This window comes from Dromiciops gliroides, chromosome 3 (assembly GCF_019393635.1).
Source record: "Dromiciops gliroides isolate mDroGli1 chromosome 3, mDroGli1.pri, whole genome shotgun sequence".
Lineage (NCBI taxonomy): Eukaryota > Metazoa > Chordata > Mammalia > Microbiotheria > Microbiotheriidae > Dromiciops > Dromiciops gliroides.
In genome coordinates, this window is record NC_057863.1 from 529,322,971 (window position 1) to 529,343,442 (window position 20,472).

Here is a 20,472-nt window from a genome sequence, read left to right on the forward strand (position 1 = left end):
TAATGAGAGTCAAGAAGCCTCTCGGACTGATTTCTGTTACTTTTTGTTCCTCTGGTAGCAAACACAGAACTTATAGTTTCCTCCATGGCCCTGTGGCCACATGTTAGGGGACAACACTAACAGGCTCCACCATGAATGCGGGTGTGTTGGGTTCTGAAAGTCATGAAGGTTATGGTTGGTCTTGTGCTTTAAGACATTGGCTTGGATGGCTGAGTGGAAGATATCAGAGAGAAGATTTGCAGGCAAGGACACCAACCAGAAGCCTACTGCAGTACTCTAGGTGTGAGGTGATGAGTGTCCGCAATTGCTTGGCATCTGGTTTTTTTGTTTGTTTGTTTTTAAATCTTAAAACTATTTTTATTATTTTCCAGGTACATGTAAAGATAATTTTCAGCATTTGTTTTTATAAGATTTTGAGTTCCAAATTTTTCTTCCTCCTTCCTTTCCCTCCCCTGTCCCCAAAACAGAAAACAATCTGATATAGGTTATATATGTATAATCACATTAAACATATTTCTGCATTAGTCATGTCGTGAAAGAAGAATCAGAACAAAAGGGAAAAACCTCAAAAACCAAAAAAAAACACCCAAAAGTAGAAATAGTATGGTTCAATCTGCATCCAGATTCCATTTTCCATCATGAGGCCTTTGGAAATTGTCTTGGATCATTGTATTGCTGAGAAGAGCTAAGTACTTGCTTGGCAACTGTGTCAGGAGAGAAGGGGGGTATATTCAAGAGATAATCCATGTGTAGAAATGACATGACTTGTTAACAAATTGGTTATGTGAGGTGAGAGAGTGAGGACTTGAGGGTGATACTTAGGTTGTGAGTATAGGTGATTAGGATGATGGTGGTAACCATGACAGAAAGAGGGAAATTTGGAAGAGGGGAGGATTTTTTGGAAAATAGTTGTTTTGGACATACTGAGTTTAACTTGATTGGTTATCTTATTCAAGATATTTGAATGACATTTGGAGATGTGAGACTGAAGGTCAGTACGGAAGTTAAGGCTGGATACATAGATCTCACCAGTGATCTACAAGGAGTTGATAATTGAATCCTTGGAAATGATGAGATCACTGAATTAGATCAGACATCCATTCAATAACCTTATAGGAAAGACTTGAATTTGAAAGACTTGGAAAAAAAGGAGTTTGAAATGGAAAAAGATTTATTCTATATCTTATATAAAAAATCTCAATCTGTGGCAGTATCTATAATCTAATCTTCCATTTCTTAGTTAAATTTTTTACTGAGTCTGCTGTGTGTATCTTTATAATGTATATAAATAATAGCACAGTTTCAGACATCTAAAATCTGGAACTGAATTTTATACTTTTTTAATAGGTTTCTTGGGCTATATTTGCTTTGAGTAAAATTATACTATTTGTATGTGTGTCTAAAATGATAAGAATTATTATTTCTATTAGTTTTTTACCCTTATGATTCAGGAAAAATGGACAATAGGACTTCCTTGAAGGGGGAATAGTTACCAGTTGACATTGATATTATTATGAAATATTTCTTTGTTGTTACTAATCATTCCAGCTATGGAAAAACTTATATTGATTACGGTTTAGGTCAGATAACATTTAGTTGCAAAGAGGATATTGAAATTCTGAAAACAGCCTGTTAGAAGAAAAAGCATTTTGTCTGCTTTGAATGAGAGTCTGTCTAGAGCCAGCATGGTATCATGAAAAGCACATTGGACTGGAGTCAAGAAACCTGCCTCCTAGTCTCTTATTTTATTGTGTGACCTTGGACAAATCACCTACTCTTATCAGGCTTCATTATTTTCATTTGTAAAATGAGAGAGCTGGACAGTATCTCATTGAGCTTCATGTGTGTTTGACATTTTATCTGTTTGACATGTACACATTCTAATTTTATGGGTATATTTACCAAACTTATTTTAAAGCCTTTCTTCAGTTAGAGTACTGTAATGATAAGTATTAGAACACACCCATGCTTGTTATCCCATGAGATTCTTATTGATCATGTCCTTTAAATCCTCCTGGGAACGTCAGCTCAGTGTACAAGAAGACTTTTTCTAAAGTTATCATAAATCAGTCTTTAATTTTTAACTTTTTTTTCTCCTAGGAAATTAACCATTTCCTTTCAGTAAATGTCTGTGATTCACTGCCTTTGACTAGACTGGAAGGATTAAAGGAGCTTCGAAAGCAGCTGGAACAACATAAAGATCAGATGAAAGACCTTTTGAAAGAGTTTCAGGGTACAAAATTATTATGACATATTTTTATACTATATATTATTTAGAGGAATTCAATTAGTAAATGTTTTTAAATAAAACAATCTTTTCATAATGTTAATCTTCCCTAATTTATCTCTTTAGTTTAGATGTTTATATATCAGTTTTTCTTAATTTAGAAGCAAACCTGTGATTTCTTATATATGTTATTTTATATACATATTAATAACAAAGTTAGTCTGCTTTAATCTTGATATTTTATTAATGTTTTTAATTTTTGTTACTGTCTTTCCCTAGACTAAGGAAATTTTTTTCATATGAGTTAGAGTACAATGGCATATCTTTTCAAGCTTTCTTGTTTTCTTTGAAACATTACGGATATGTAAAATTGAATTAAATAGACCAGGACAAATATAGTAAAACTCTATAGAGTTTCCAGTGTACTAATAGTTTCTTTTTATCTAAGTTACGATCCTCTGAATACAGTGAGGAATAATGCATCTGTGTGTAACATTGACTGTAAGTTGTGTTACAGTTATCCTTGTCTATTATCTTGCTGTGGTTTAAGGTAAACTCAACTTTAATTTTTTATTATTATAACACTGTCTGTATTTCTTGTCTGTATTGAAAGAAATGTGCAAGTTACTTGTCTAGATACTGAGGAATTCACAGAGGTGAAGAGTTTGTCTTTGGCTTGAATTAGTTTATATTCTAGGTAGAGAAGACATGAACACAAATAACTGTAATATAAAGTAAAGAGTAATAAACATATAGTAGTGATCCAGAATAGTAGAATTCAGAAGAAGGAATGGTTATTTCTGGTTAAAATCTTAGAAAAGGCTTCATGGAAGAGATAGCATTTGACCTAGGCCATGGAAAGATGGTAGAAATAGGAAGAAGGCATTCTCTGTCATGGAAATGACAATAGCACCAAATCTGTTTGGTGAATAGTAAATAATCCAATTAATCCAGTTTGATTAAAGCATTAACTAAGTAATGGGGGCTTGGTGAAACCTGGAAAGGTAGATTGGGACCAAATTGTGGGACACTTTGAATGCCAGGTTAAGCAGTTGGAATTTTATTCAGTAGGCTGTTAGGAGAAAGTAAAAGTTTTTGAGTGTTAGAGTAATGTGATTAGAGTTATATCTCATATGATTTAATATTGATATAAGTGTATTTTGATCTTGAGTTGAAGCAATTATAATGTACCATTGGGAAAGTTTTTCTCCATGCACAGTGTGATTTGTTCTTTTCTTGAATTAATTTTTACTCATCTGTTACATTATCTTTAATAGTGCCTATATGTGTGTATATATGAAATTAAACCAGTTTTTTAGCCCTGTCTCCTTCAGAGATTCTTGAACTTTTTTTTTAAATCATGTAGATCTTCTTAGATGTATTTTTTCCTCTTCACATGAATTATTCTAGGGATGGGCCATGATTGTGATATAAAGATAAAACACATCAACAAAATTTTTTTTTTTTTTGTGGGGCAATAGGGTTAAGTGACTTGCCCAGGTCACACAGCTAGTAAGTGTTTAAGTGTCTGAGGCCGGATTTGAACTCAGGTACTCCTGACTCCAGGGCCCGGTGCTCTGTCCACTGCACCCTCAGACACTTACACTTACTAGCTGTGTGACCCTGGGCAAGTCACTTAACCCCAATTTGCCTCACTTTAAAAAAAAAAAAAAGATGGGGCCAGTGAGGATATTCTTCCTGTAGAAATCCAACTAGAAACATATTTTTGTTATAAATTCTGTATTCCTCATTGAACTCCATTACTGGAGATCTGGGAAAAAAGAGAATATGTATTGGCTTATATTCCAGAATTCCTAAAGGTTCTTTCTGGGTTTCATCATCACCACCACCATCATCATCATAATGCGCGCACACACAAAATACTCTTAGCTTCCTCCTCAAAAATTATTGCCACCTTTGTGCCTATGACACCTTGAAAAATTTAAGTGGCTTCCATGGTCACATAGGTAGTAACTGGCAAAACTGAGACTCAAACCTAGGTCTTTCCAAGTCCAGTGCCCTTTCTGCCAAGTTTATTGTGCTTTATCATCAGCACCAATGATTTTTGTTCATTCAGGAGTTCCTTTGAGCCTTTGGCTTTCATCCTAAATTTTTTTCCCCCATTAGCTTTTCTCTTCTTGTGTGTCAGAAATTGCTGGTTGCATTTTTACCATTTATGTGGTTGTATTTTATATATTTACGGGTTTTTCCAACATATTTAATTTACACTTACTGAGGAGAATATACTTGAAATGCAAATCAACAAACATTGAGGAAATGACAGCTGTGTGCAGAGCATTGAGGACAAAAACAAACCAGGCTCTGCCCTCAAGTAGCTTACATTTACTTAGCATAGGGACTGATGAATAAAAACAGGATAGTTTAAGTTCAAATCTGCTTACCACTTGAGTCAACATGGGCAAGTTATTTAACCTCCCATGCCCTCAGTTTTCATCATTTATAAATCTTACAAATGGAAATGAATTGAATTCGATGGTCTCCTGGCCATCCTAGCAGCTCTAGGTCTATGATCCCATACTATAGTCAGATAACTTAATTGCTTGTGATTGTTATCTCATCCTGGTAAATGATAAACTCCTTGAATGAAGGCAAGGAGTATTTCTTCTCTTTGTCTTTGTATTCCCAGCCTCGAGCAAGTACCTTGTACACAAGTGATTAATAAATGTTTGTTTTTTAACTGATATGTGTATATTTTAAATAAAATAGAATGTTTGTAATTTTTTTTCCATCATAATCCTAGATAATCCACAAGATGGCATTATGGTGAAGCTTACTGTGAGTTTACTCCAGATATCCAAGATGGCAATGAACCATGCTGGTGAAAAGGAAGTGTTAGGTAAATGATTTAAAATTTTTTATAACTTTTAGCATTCTTTTTTTTTTTTTTAAAGAAATTTTGTGGGGGTGCTAGGTGGCCCAGTGATAAAGCACTGCCCAGGATTCAGGAGTACCTGAGTTCAAATGCTGGCCTCAGACACTTGACATTTACGAGCTGTGTACCCTGGGCAAGTCACTTAACCCCCATTCCCTGCAAAATAAAAGGGGTAAAAAAAAAAAGAAATTTTGAGTTCAGAATTCTCTCCCTTCAGCCCCTTCATACCTGTTGTAAAGGCAAGAAATGTGATATCAGTTATACATGTGAAATAATGCCCCACATATTTCCATATTAGCCATGTTGTAAAAGAACAGACCAAACTCTGCTGCCCTTCCCTCTTCCCCCACCCCACCAAATAAAGAAAGTTAAGTTAAAAGGTTTGTTTCCATCTGTATTCAGACTCTAGTGGTTATTTCTCTGGAGGTAGATAGCTTTTTTCACCATAAGAACTTTGGAATTGTCTTGGATCAGAACAGCTAAGTCTTTCATAGTTGATCGTGTTGTTACTGCATATAGTGTTCTCTTGGTCCTGCTTACTTAGCTTTGCATCAGTTAATCTAAGTCTTCCCTGGTTTTTCTGAAAGCATCTACCTTTCATCATTTCTTACAGCATTGTAGTATTCCAGTGCACAAGGTAAGTTCTTTAGCTTAGTAAATGTGGCTAAATTTCATGACCAAGTTTTGTCGTATACATGAAAATCTTTACCACCATAGTTTTATTAATTTGGGTTGTTCGGAAAAAGAGACATGTTAGTCAAGTTTCTTTATACTTCTTTTTTTTTCCGTAACTTTTTTGTCCTCCCTTTTTTTGGAGGAGGCATTGGGGTTAAGTGACTTCCCAGGGGCACACAGCCAGTAGGTTTAAGTGTCTGAGGTCAGATTTGAACTCAGGTACTCCTGACTCCAGGGCCAGTGCTCTAGTCTACTGTGCCACCTAGCTGCCCCCGCTTTTTTTCTGTGCTTAGACTTAAAAGTGGATGATTGGACAGTGTTTGTTCATATAATTACTTATTTAAACAAGTATTACAGATGTGCATATGCAGAGGACTTGGCAAATAACAAATGTCTTCTTCCTTCCAGAGTTAGTCAACAGACATGTGCTAGAGTTGCATTTAACTTTTTTTTTTTAAAGTGAGGCAATTGGGGTTAAGTGACTTGCCCAGGGTCACACAGCTAGTAAGTGTTAAGTGTCTGAGGCTGGATTTGAACTCAGGTACTCCTGAATCCAGGGCCTGTGCTCTATCCACTGCGCCATCTAGCTGGCCCCTGCATTTAACTCTAAAAAGCATAACTACAAAAAAGTTTTTAAACTAGACTGTGGAGTAAAGCAGCATTTCTTGCTTTTGTGTCCAGTAGAAAAAAAAGGATTTTTTTTGTCCTGATGTGTTTGGGAAGAATTTTTCTCAATACAGATAGTAAATTTTCTGTTCTGTACAGATTTTCATAGATTCACGACCGGAGGGGAAGGAGATATTTAGCCCAAAAATTATTGTAACACTATTGCCTCAGATACAACAAATGATAGAATGAAAAGTAGTTCTACCCTTGCCAGCTATGCCTCCTCATAAGTTCTGTGGAATAGCATAGTATCCAGTAGAAAGGTATTCCTTTCTTAGCCCTCTAATTAGAAAATATCACCTTCTTTTCTCACAAGACAGCAAGCAGTTATTAAAGTACTTATTATATGCCAGACATTAAAAGCATGGAATATAATATAAGCAGCCAAAAAAAGTCCCTTCCCTCACAGAGCTTAAAACCAGCTGGGGAGAACGAAGGTTCTTGAGGAGGGTGGGGCATGGTATGGAAGTCCAGAAAAGTCAGAGGCATGGCTGGGAGGGGTATGAAGATTGTCTGACCGGTGGCCGTCGTCTCCAAAATGGAATCCCCAGGAAAAAAATCCACCAGGGGAAGGCAGGGGGTTGATATGACAGATGAAGGTTTCATGGGAGACTGTAGCAGAGACCTGGTCTTGAAAGCTGGGAAGTTCAGAAGCACCTGTAATTCACTTCTCGCTAGTATAAACTTAGATGCTGCCAGAACCCTGCAGGAGCCCAAATGAACTGCTGTAATTATTGGCATCTTCCAGTGTAGGTTTAGTGCCATTATTGGTTTATAATTAATGTGTTAGAAAATTGTTCTATTATGTGTTTGACTTAGTGTGATTTGGACCAAATCCTTAAAATCTACTTCTGACCTCATCATTCTACTGAAACTGCTCTTTGCAAAGTTACTATCTCCAAATTGCTATTGTGCTAGACCAAGGTTCATTTGAATATTCTTTTAGCTCTCCAGAGTGAAATGTATCATTTCTGCCTCCCCTTTCATCCATACCCAAATGCACATCCCACTTTCTAATTTGTAGATTTTTATATACACATAGACCTTTATGATTTAAGAGAGCTGCTCCCTTTGCCTTTCTGTTAGAACCATTTCCACTCCTGTATTTTTAAGTAACTTATCACACTGAGTCTTGGTGACTATAAATTTATCAATTTATGTAAAAATTTCAAGTTCACTTTATTACATGCATTTTATGCATTCTATAGTATATAGATACCTAAGGCCATAATTAGTTTTTCTGTCACTTCTCCATTGTTCACTTGCTGAGTGACCTCTGTGGAGACAGTGTTGTTCCATGACTTACAACCATTCAGTGATACTAGAAGGTTACTAATGTTAAGAAAAGCCTTTGTGACTGGGGCACCAGTCCACTGTTGGTTGAGTTGTGAACTGATCCAACCATTCTGGAGAGTAATTTGAAACTTTGCCCAAAGGGCTGTAAAACTGCATACCCTTTGACCCAGCAATATCACTGCTAGGTTTATATCCCAAAGATGTCCCCCCAAAGAAAAAAAGACCTATTTGTCCGAAAATATTTATAGCAGCTCTTTCTGTGGTTGTTAGCAATTGGAAATCAAAGGAATGCCCATCATTTGGATAATGGCTGAACAAGCTGTGGTATATGATTATAGTGGAATAGTATTGTGCTATAAGAAATGACAGTCAGGATGATTTCTGAAAGGCCTGGAAAGACTAATATGAACTGATCTATAGTGAAATGAGCAGAACCAGTAGGATGTTGTACACAGTGACAGCACTATTTTTTGATGAAGAACTGTGAATGACAGCTATTTTCAGCAATACAATGATCCAAGACAATCCCAAAGGACTAATGATGAAGCATACTATCTACCTCCAAAAAAAGAACTGATATTGATTGAACATAGACTGAAGCATGCTATTTTTCACTTTATTTCTTTCATTTTTTTCTTTTTATTTGAGTTTTCTTATACAGAATTACTAATATGGTAATGTTTTATGTAATTGCACATGTATAACCTATATCTGATTGCTTACTGCCTCAGGGAAAGGGGAGGGGAGAAAGGAAAGAAGGGATAGAATTTGGAACCCCAAACTTTAAATAAAAATGTTTATTACCCTCCCCCCCCCCAAAGAGCCTTTTTGTCTGTTAGAAATTTGAGGCCATTCAATACCTAAATAAATTTGTTTCTTTATTCCACTTTAAATCCCTTATAATATATTTGAATCTTGAATTGTGAAAAAGTAGGCTTTTCTTGGCATTAAGAGATTATTTGACTTTTTTCAACCCTGCAGAAATTCTGCAGAATATTCAACTTATACCAAAATGATGTTTCTGTTTGTAGAGGCTATTGGAAGCTGCTTGGGAGAAGTGGGTCCTATAGATTTTTCTACCATAGCCATTCAGCATGGTAAAGATGCATCTTATTCCAAGGCTCTTGACTTATTTGAAGACAGAAAACTTCAGTGGACCTTCATAATGCTCACATACCTAAATAATGCACTAGTTGAAGATTGGTGAGTGTTTAATGATAGTTTCTATGCAATACTGCCTAATGTATCTGTCTCCTAGAGAATGAGATTGCATATACGTTCTCTTGTTTTCTAGTCATGTTCAACCCTTTATGACCCTATTTGAGGTTTTCTTGGCAAAGATACTGGGATGGTTTGCCATTTCCTTCTCTAGCTTATTTTATAGATGAGGAAACTGAGGCAAATAGGGTTAAGTGATTTGCCCAGGATCACACAGCTAGTAAGTGAGGCCAGATTTGGACTCACGAAGATGAGTCTTTCTGACAAATGAAGTTTTTAAGTAACAAATTTAAAAAAAACTTTTTTTAGCCACTTTTGATAGAAATCTTTCTGGAATGCATAATATATATTTCTATGCCTTTTCAAAGAGTATATTGAATATAGCAGCATTTTTTAAGGATTTAGAGTTAAGATTTTAAGTTACTGAGTTAGACTAAAATATAGTAGCTTTCCATTTTCCCTTGTTATCAGATCATCTCCAATTATTTCTGCTATTGAAATGAATGTCTCCTATGACTTTTCCTATTTTTGGTTGCTTTTAATCTCTCCTGGTCTGAGAAATCAGATCATCAGGTTTGTTTTATATATGTATTTATCTGAGGTCAAATTTGAACTTAAGGTCTCTTCCTAATTCTATACCCAGCTTTCTGTTCATTGTGCTGCCTAACTCACTCTAGAAGGAGGCCTGTACAAGCCAGTTGTAGAGATGTAGCGATGTAGTGATGGAGAGTGAGGAGTTGAGGATGAATTTGGGGTTGTGAACCTGGATGGCTGAAAGGGTGATGGTATACTTGGTATTAATAATGAAAACTCAGAATAAGAATAGGTTTGGGGACCAGGAGAGAGATAACAAATTCTTTGGACATATTGATAATGAGATGTCTATGGGACATCAGTTTGAAATGTCTAATAGGCAGTTGGTGATGTTGGACTGAAATTCTGGAGAGACTAGGGATGGATATAAAGATCTTTATACAGATGCTAATTGAATTCATGGGAGAGTAACCGAGATTACTACTTGAGAGTATAGAAAGGAAAAGAGAGGGAGACCCAAGACAAGAGCCTTGGGATAAACTGAAGATTAGTGACATGGATGAAAATCTAGCAAAAGCAGACTAAAAAAGGAGTAGTCAGGTAGATAAGAAGATAAGACAGGCGAAATAATGTTTAAATAAAGTGAGTGAGTGAGAGAGAGAGAGAGAAGAAGATTATCTGTGAGATCATTTTAGTAATCCAGTAACTCTTTTAACACTACTTTAGATTTTTTTTTGCTTAATTTTTAATTCTCCATATTCTTTTCTTTTTCTTTTTTTCTTTTCTTTTTTTGCAGGGCTATGGGGGTTAAGTGACTTGCCCAGGGTCACACAGCTAGTTAGTGTCAAGTGTCTGAGGCCGGATTTGAACTCAGGTACTCCTGAATCCAGGGCCAGTGCTTTATCCACTGCACTACCTAGCTGCCTCTAATTCTCCATATTCTTAATCATTGAGAATGCCAGAACTCTGACTTTGAGATCATTTTGCTATATATTTCACTATTAGTGACAATAGTGTCACCATTTTAAGAAAAATATACTTTTCTTTCCCTCTTCCTCCTCCTTTTTGTATTCTCCTCTTCCCCCTTCTGAAGAAAAATTGTCTTTAGCTCCTAAGGGAAAAAGAGATTTTAAATTCTATTTTTAATCCTTAAATGATTTTTAAGGCTAATAAGATCCTACCTCTAACTTTAAAATGAAAAGCATTCATGCTGTATTAGGTTGTGATATTCCCAACTACTTTTCTTGATTCATTTGGCAAATTCAAATGAACATTTATTAAATACTTCTTATGTGCACAGTAGCATGGCATCATGCAAAGGTGTCAAACTCAAAAGAGAATGGCAGTTACTAAACTTTACATGAGGATCTTTGTGGACTACTTTAGGAAACCACAGTTACTTATGTTTTGTTGTATTTTTATTTATTTTGTTATTTCCCAATTTGGACTGTTGTGCCAGGTTTTTGACTACTGGTATAGTGGATACAAAGACCTGAATTCAGTTCTGCCTTTGACATATCCCTGCTGTGTGACTCTGGGCAAGTCATTTAACTTCTCAGGGTCTCAGGCAAACTCTTAAGTCACAAATCAGATGTTCTTTGCAGAGGAAGTGTTCCATGACAGGATAGCCAGTAAAATAACAGTTCGCAAACTGAAAAAGAAGAAAATAAATATATGGAACATTGTTGTCTATGGCAGGGTACAAAGGTAACTAAGAGTGTGGTCTCCTTTTCTGGAGCTTATGATCTAGGAGGGGCCAGGGAAGAAATAAGTAAAACACAAAAATAGAATATAAGTACATATGGAGGGAAAGACTACTTTTCAAGGTCAGAGAAAGGACAGATGATGAGTTTGTCTAATAATTTGTAATAGTAATACTTAAATTTCATCGGATTCAATATGGGCAATTGTGCGTTCTTCCTTTATAGTTGAGGAGTCATGTTGACTCCTTTGATGGTTATAATTTTGGTCATTGTATTAAATTCGTCCATCTGTACTTTGAACTTGTTTTCATGCTTACTAAGGAATTTGTTGGTTAGTTGTTAATATTTCTCAAAGTGCCTGTGTGGAATGGTGTTTATATGTGTGTGTATACATATGTTATATATGTTTATATATGTATATATTTGCAGTGTAAGGTTCGATCAGCTGCTGTTACATGTTTTGAAAAATATTTTAGCCACAAAGACTGGACATGAGTGCTGGGAGGTTTATAAGAAAACAACTGACCCCATGCTTATATACCTACAACCTTGTCAGAACATCTAGGAAAAAGGTATGTTTAATACTTGCTCAGTAATTATTGAGTACTTCTGTATGCCTAGTGCTAGCCGAGGGAATCTTAGCAGAAAGAGAAATATGAAATGCATTTCCCTTCAAAGAATTTATTTCCATTAATTGTACACTTAGCAAATAAAATAATAATGCTCAGGGTTATCATGCCTCTGAGGCTAAGCAATTCCTATTTCTCATCCTCATAAACTGGTTTGTGTATTTTTTTTTTTCCCTAGACAAGTAGGGCCTCAGTCATCTTAATTCTGTATGATGATTCTCTTATCCCTCAGTCACCTTAGGTTCTGTTTTTCAGGCTTCTCTGGTAAACTGGCGAGATACCTCTTTACAAAAGATTTAACTTATAGTCATAGAATTTAGAGTGTGGAAGGATCTTAGAGGTTATCTTGTCTGATCTCTACATGAAGCATGAATTCTCTCTGTTCCATCTTGATAAGTATCATCAGTTCAACTTGTCATAGTGTTCTTTTATGAAAAGAAAAAATAGTATATTAATTGTATAATTTTTAAAATTTATATTTTGATAATTTTATTGCTCCTCCTCCATGATTTCCTCATTCTCGCTGCCTCACTTCGTATGGGAAAGGCACTTAAGAAATCCTTTACAGTTGATAATTTAAGTATTAGAACACACCCTTAATACTGATTCTTTGCTTTCACAACTGTATTTTGTATGTTAGTCCTTTTTAAGGCCCTTGGAAAAGGCAAACTTTTTATGTAATATATGTGAAAGTATTCTCTCTACATAGATATTCTTTTTCTGTACTCAGAGAAAACTCTGTGAAGAGGAGAGTTGAGTAGCTTGTGGGATCTATGAGAGAAAATATGATGTTTCATTATTGCTTTCATATGACTCGAACCTTTGCTTTCCAGTTTCTAGAAGTTCCTAGAATTGACAAAGAAAATCCTTTGGAAAGCTGGGATGATCCACATGTGTGGATTCCTCAGGAAGAAAACCATGATAGTTGGATCAAGACATTGACTTGTACACTTTTAAAACAGTGGCGGCATAGAAAGTGAAATTCGTCTGTACTAAAGCCCCTGTGTGAATTAAGGAAGAATACATATCACCTCCAAGATTCTGCTTGGCTTAATCCCTTCTCTCTTGCCTTTTTATTCCATTTTTCTGTGGTAGTCACAGTCTTCCATAAATGTTTTACAAGTCTTCATACTTGAAGATAATGTTAGTGATGGGCATCCTCATCTTTTTGGCATATGTATCATATGTGTCTTATTTATGAATCATTATTCTCTTTCTACTTCTTAGTTCCCTATAGAAAGCATACATTTTCCTCATTTCCATCTAGTTGATATCCTATTCAGTCCTGTTAGCTTAATGACATACTATTCATATACATATCATTTAAAATTTGATATAAATTATAAGTACTGGTCTTAATAATCTCTGATTTACAGACTTATAAAAATTAAGCAGACTATTAAAAACATCTTTTTTATGTTTTGATATTGCTCTCCCCAGATCACTGTTGTAAATATGCATAATTGACGGTTTCAGATTTCCTATTTTGTGCTATACATCATTTCTAGTAACCCAGAAGGAAGAGTATGCTCTTCAGAGACTACATTTATATATTAATACTGTTCCACCTGTAAAGCAACATTTATTGTATGGCTATCATTTATTTGTTTCTTAAATATTAACTATAATCCGATCCTATGGTTTTGGTAAATCTTAGAGATTTGACATGCACTGATTTATTTGACATGGGTATACTGCACTGGTGCCACTACCATTTGTCATTCTTATAAGTATAATAAAACCTGTGGAAAGGACTGAAAACATAAAATTTATACATGTTATTTTTGCCTAAATCCTTGACTAGATGTATTTGTGTATTCTAGGTGAACTCTGACTTTTGTGGGTATGTGCTTCCGTATTTGATTCATGATATTTTGCTCCATGATAAAAATGAATCCTGGCGAAATCTCCTATCCGTGCATATCCAGGGATTTTTTACTAACTGTTTCAGATATTCTTCACAATCTAGCCGATCTACAACGCCTGCAACTTTAGATTCAGGTATTAAAAGCTTCTGAAATTTAAATATTATTAAAATAGAACCAGATTTGCTTTATGTAGTTTTATCCATGCCAATGAAGAGGGGATGCAATGTCACAGAAAATACAGAGCATTTGCTCTAAAAGATCAAAACTATGAGTATTTTATTTTCATTTGATTTAATAATGAAAGTTGTGAGGGGGTTGGGGGCAACAAAATTTCTTTTTATTTTTCTTAAATTAATTTTGGAATTAACTTTGTATTTTTTGTATTCCCTAAATAACACCTCAAATAATCACAATGTAGACATGGATCATAGAAGTGTGAGATGGCCAGGTAAGTCTACTCTATGATTATAAATTGCTATATGTGGCCCAAAGCATGTATAATCCATATGTATATAAACATAGTATAAATTGTTATAAACATCATTATGCTTTTGTTTATTAAATAATATCTAGATTTAAACATCATTTAAAAATTTTTTAACATTCTTCATTTGTTGATCATAAATAACTTCATTGATAACCTGAATTTTTTTATCATTTTCATGATTCAGTTTCGGTATCTTGATATGGTTAGATAGAGCTATTTGCCACATTATAAGATTTCAAACATTAGGTAGGTTCACTTTGTACTATATAGTTAGTATGAAATAATTTACTGTTTTGATATGATTAGACTTTGTAGTTAGAAAACGAATACTGTAACCCTTTATACTTATTCATTTTTAGAGGAAATTGTTAGAAAGCTATATGTGAAAATTCATGTATCTCATAGATATAACTTTAAATTTCTGGGTAGCATTTTTTTGTTTGATGCATCAGAAGATTCATTTCTGCCATATTTTATATCTTTTAAACTTAGAATCAGAATTTCCATTTCGAGGATCTTTGAATAAAAAATCAAGACGAACAATGCTTGCTGTTGTAGACTATATGAGAAGACAAAGGAGGTAATAAATACAGCCTCAGGACCTTTTGAATTTTGGAGGTAGAATCATAAAGATGGAAAAAGCTTTGCTAGTTTACTGTGTTAATAGGAGTTGCTAACTTAAGATAACCTAAGGCATTAGTGCCTAAAGCTACCACATGCAACACCTCAAATAGCTCATGAAGCCAAATGGGTTTGCTGTCCTTCTTGGGGAAGGTAGGGAAGCCAGAATCTAAATGAAACCATGCTCTGGGCTACCAGAACTCAGTACACCCTACCTTTTTGTGTTGTTCTTAATAGATTCCAGTTATCAATTTACAGTTGCACAACTGAACCTGTTTAGAGTTATAGCTAGTCTATAGGGACTTTAGAGATCACTTAATCCACCCCTTGATCTTATAGATATAGAAACAGGCCCAAAGAGATGGTGACTTTTCCAGGATCACACAGGTATGAAGTAGCAGACCTGGAATTAGGGCTTTATGAATAGATTCTCTATTAGCCGAAAGGCCTACCTTCTCTTATAAGAGATTAAGTATAATCTGTTCATCTCTGCTTGGCATTGTACTGACAAGGTCTTATTCTTGTGACATCCCATTGTTATTGCCATACTAATCTTGTCACTGAAATTGCTCCTCAAATTCATACATCCCCAAGTGGCCTATAGGAACAGGTCAGATTGTTTCATTAAAAAAAAAAAATGTTTGCATGTCAATGAGGGTTAAGTGGACTTGCCCAGGGTCACACAGCCAGTAAGTATCAAGTGTCTGAGGCTGGATTTGAACTCAGGTCCTCCTGAATCCAAGGCCAGTGCTTTAGTCCACTGTGCCACCTAGCTGCCCCAAATTGTTTCATTTTTTTTTTTTCCCCAGAGATCTCTTTTGTTGTACAACTTCATAATAAAGATTGCAGAATAGTATAGTGGGAGAAGCCTAAGCATGCAGTTCTAATCTTTCCTCTACATCTGTGTGCTTGGCCATCCGCAGGAAAATGAGGAAATTGGACTAGATCATCTCTCAGGTTACATCTACCCCTAAAACTTTGTTTATGCTACTCGCTGTGCCTCCCCTTTGGCCTTCTCTGTGTTTTAATTCCTAAAGGAGCTGCTGATGAACTCTGCGGACACATGGGTTCTCCGGGTGGTATAGCCTGGCTCCTTTTTATAATACAATATATTGTCTACACCTGATGTCTTGTAATATGATGACATTGTAGAAGAAATTCAAGTTTCAGTGTTTAGTTATGTGTTAGGGCTAGGGTGTTTCTGTGATTCCTTCATAGTGTAGGATTGTATGATCTTACTCTGATAAAATCAGTTTTTATACTAATACCTAATGCTAGGTGAAGATTTTGGAGGTATGAAGACTCTGAAGGTTTCTGAAATGATTTGCAGACTCGGTAGTTTTAGAAACACAGCTCTATGCTGATTTGTTTCATTATGAGCATATTAAAAGGCTAGGTTCCTTCCTTACCTTTCTCTCCTTTCTTCAATCACCAATTTATTTTCTTAATTTTGATTATGTACTTTAATTCATCTTTAATTCCACCTTTTTACAAAAGCAACTATAAGCTTTTAAGTGTAGGTGTTTCTAGATGAAACAGTTTATACAGTTAATTTTCCAGAATCTCTCAGGTAGACATGGAAAGCAAAATTTTCATTATTAATAAACTGATTTTAGAATCTTTCTGTTATAGTTATACCAAGAAATAGCACCAACACCAATAACTTTTTGTGTAATGAAATGTAACTGCATAAACACATTTTTTGAAGATTCTTTTAAATTTTATAATAATAGTTAATCTATGCAAGGGAGCTTTTGGATGCAAAGAATGTTAGAGCTGGATGAGGACCTTAGATATTAAATATTTTAAAATATGCTTGTTATATGACCACATTTTTGCAAAATTAATGTGTCTCTAAGCTAATAAGAAAGCAGCAGGGTAGCGTGACGCTCTACTTAGCTTGCCTATTTGATGTATAACATTGTAGTATTATGCAGGAACTTTTTAATTTAAGCTTAAGAAATGGGGTTCTCACTCGCTTTTAATTTTTTACCAGACTCTCTCAGCGACAGTTTTTGATGACGCTTTTTGGCTGGAGTTGAATTATTTGGAGGTTGCCATGGTAGCTCAGTCTTGTGCAGCTCACTTCACAGCATTACTGTATACAGAATCTACACAGACAAGAAAAATTTGGATGAGTCAACAGAAAAGGTATTGGCTTGAAAGTCTAATATTCTTCATATTTACGATAAGTTAAGGGGTGCTTTAAAAAAAAGACAGTTTAGACATAGACCCTATATATAGCAAAACAGATACTGCTGCTATTCACAGCATAGAAGAGTTTTGCTCTAGTTGAAAGAACTGTGTGTCCTTGGTAATAAACACCTCCTTTTCCAATTAAGAATACTAAGAATCCTAGTTGATTATAAATTGCTCTGAGGAGGGTATATCCTTTATACATCATTTAATGTGCTTAACAACCCAATAATGAGGCTTCAGGTGGGTTTAGTAAATATTTTTTTAATGAATGATCAAATCTTTGTTTTAGTTAAGTTATCACAAAACCTTTAGTTTATTGATGCTGTTTTACAAAAGTTATTGTTATGTTGACTATCTCGGTTTACTTTCAAATAATAAATTGGAGAGACAGATTCATAATTACTTTCTGCCTTATATCAATTGTGAGGTGTAATGATTAAATAATGAAAGAGATTACTTCATTACTGTACTGATTTTGATTGGGATCACGATTAGTTTATCATCACTTCTTGCTTAAAATTATTGCAGCATCCTTCTAATTAGTTTCTTGCTTCCAGTCTTTCCATTCTCCACACAGCTGCTGAAATAATTTTTCTAAAGCTCCTCAGCCTGACCTTTAAAGCTTCTGCAATCAAACTCCAATCTATATTACTTGACTTATTTCATGAAAGCAGCATGGCATAGTGGACAGAATGCCAAACTCTGGTGTTAAAAGGCCTGAGTTTCAAAGTTTGCCTCAGATACTTACTACTGATGTGACCCTGGGCAAGTCATTTAACATTAATATCTCATTTTTCATATCTGTAAAATTGGGTTATTAATATCTTTGACACTTCTCTCACAGGTTTATTGTCAGGATCAGGTGAGATAATAGCACCTTCCAAATCTTAAAGTGCAATTTTATTGTCAGTTATTAATATACTACTACTCTGTTCAGGCCACATTAGCTTGTTACTTTAACTTAGTATTCGGTTTCATATCTGTGCCTGGAATAAGACTCTTTCATCACCTCTGCTTCTGAAGGTTCAACTAGAAGCTACTTCCAGAGGAAAAGCTTTTTTGTAATACTTTTAGTTGTTAGTGTTCTTTCCCTACATTACCTTAAATTGTAATCTTGAAATTCTTTGAAGGCAGGAACCATCACTGTATCTCTAGCACCTAGCCTATGCCTTGCACATGGAACTCACTTAATGTTTGTTGAGTTGAGTTTCATGATGGATAATTTTTTTTAAATGGAGCTAAGAAGGTAATGGTTCGAATCACTGGAAAAGTATACTCTTATTTTCACTGTTCTCTGATCTTTGTGCCATCTTAATTGATTTTTTTATATCAGCTTTAATTTGAGGGGAATGCATTTTATGTGGCAGTTTGTAGGATTGATTCTTGGTCTATTGCCATAAAACATTTCTATTGAAAGAGAAGATAAAATGGTAATGTCATTAGTCCTTTTTTGCATTATAGTTACAAATTATTTTTGTTGAAGATAGCCTCTAAACTATAAACATAGTGAGGCTTTGTACTCTGGAAAATCAGATGCCTGGATTCTGATACCTAACAACAGTTTTTTATGTCCTTTTATAATATTATTTGACTTTAATTTCTTAGACTTATCCCTCAGATAGAATATAACTAACACTATCATTTATATAAATAGAGACCATATTTGAGAATTGATATTAGTCATTTTAGTATGTAAGCATCCTTAGAGCAATTATGTTGTTCTTGTAATACATAGTGAATAGAAAAGTGCTTCTTTCCCAGGGTTTGGATGTCAGAAGAAGATATTTAGATTTTGGGGGCAGCTGGGTGGTGTAATTGAATGGGACACTGGACCTGAAGTCAGGAAGATCTGATTCAAATGTGGCCTTAGACCTTACTAGCCATGTTACCCGGGCAAGTCACTTTACCCTGTTTGCCTCAATTTCCTCATCTGTTAAATGAGCTGGAGAAGGAAATGGCAGAACACTTCAGTATCTTTGCCAAGAAACTAGATGAGGTCACAAAGTCGTTGGACATAACCGAAAAACAACTGAACAACAAAGAAGTTATATTTAGAAATGGAAATGATTTGGAGGTTAGCTAATCCATCACCACATGTCACTTGCCCAAAGACACCCAGATAGTAAGTAGCAAACAGAAATTTGAACCCAGGTTGTCTGACTTCAAATCCATTGCTTTGGTACTTTGCTCTCTTAAAAGTTTGTCATTTGTTTCTAAGTATATATTTTGTTATATTAGATTAATCTACATGTAGTACAAACATATTAAACTCAAAGCACTGAGCTTCTGCAAAATAGGAATAATTGAGTTCTATGATAAATATAAAGGGCTGTAGACATGCCTACATTTGATGTAATTGGGGTTAAATTTTGGTTAACTTTAGGAAAGTTGCATAGTAAATTTGGACAGTTAGTGCCTGCTCTAGTAACGTAGTTTTGAGGATCGTCAGGGGTTCATGTTAATTTTCCACTAAACACTGTCCAACAGTTCAAATTGGATTTTCTCTTTTATAGAGCTACTTTCTCAGCAAGCAGAAGTTTAACATTTGAAGATGGAAGTCCAGTGTACAACTATTTCTAGTTTGAGTGAGAAAAGTAAAGAAGAGACTGGAATAAGTTTACAGGTAAAATAGACTGCCTCCTTTTGGATTATTAATAACAATTTTAATAGTCCTTATTGAGGTCAGGAGCATGTAAATAAATAAATACATCTGCTTGTGTGTACATAATGTTATTTTACAACCAAAATTATTACTGTGCTTAACCTGATAGCAGGCTTTAAAATATAACAAAATTTGGAAATTAACTAAAATAAAGCAGGAAGGAGTTTTTTTACATTGGCATACTAAGCAGATACAATACAAATTCATTAATTCAACTTCTTCGAATGGGAATTTCTTTTTGTTTGATTTGTGGTTTGTTTTGTTTTTTGGTGAGGCAGTTGGGGTTAAGTGACTTGCCCAAGGTCACACAGCGAGTAAGTATCAAGTGTCTGAGACTGGATTTGAACTCAGGTCCTCCTGACTCCAGGGGTCAGTGCTCTATCCACTGCGCCACCTAGCTGCCCCTCTAATGGGAAGTTCTTTAAAAAAAAATTAGTGGCTGGGAAGTAATTTGGCCTTTGAATTAGGTTTTAAGTGGCAATATCTTTATACTTTGATAGACTTATGATCTGATTCATTGTGGATATTGCCATCAGTGATGGTTTACAACCATACATACCTACCTATATAACTTTTGCTCTTGTCCTCTTATTCCTGGGATGTTCACGTCAATGTTCAGAGGCTTTCCTAGAAATTTCTTTATGCTGAATAGATACCAATGGAGTGGGCTGTTATTCAGTATCCCTCAAAATCATTTTGAGATCATCCCGTGGTTTTTTTTTCCCCCAGTCAGACATTTGCCAAATGAATTAATAGATTTAATAATGGAATATAATTTTAGGGGACCCTTTAAA

The 20,472-nt window shown here is 35.0% G+C and overlaps 1 protein-coding gene across 1 annotated transcript in view; it reads left to right on the top strand.

Annotated features, from left to right (window-relative positions):
- ATM (ATM serine/threonine kinase) overlaps positions 1 to 20,472 on the top strand; it is a 131,751-nt gene that overhangs the window by 66,006 nt on the left and 45,273 nt on the right. The window contains 12 exon segments of the mRNA XM_043998900.1: positions 2,101 to 2,233; positions 4,989 to 5,084; positions 8,789 to 8,960; positions 11,642 to 11,762; positions 11,764 to 11,784; positions 12,675 to 12,797; positions 12,799 to 12,846; positions 13,665 to 13,842; positions 14,689 to 14,779; positions 16,816 to 16,968; positions 19,530 to 19,578; positions 19,580 to 19,639. Of these exon segments, the coding sequence (XP_043854835.1) occupies positions 2,101 to 2,233; positions 4,989 to 5,084; positions 8,789 to 8,960; positions 11,642 to 11,762; positions 11,764 to 11,784; positions 12,675 to 12,797; positions 12,799 to 12,846; positions 13,665 to 13,842; positions 14,689 to 14,779; positions 16,816 to 16,968; positions 19,530 to 19,578; positions 19,580 to 19,639 (1,245 nt within the window).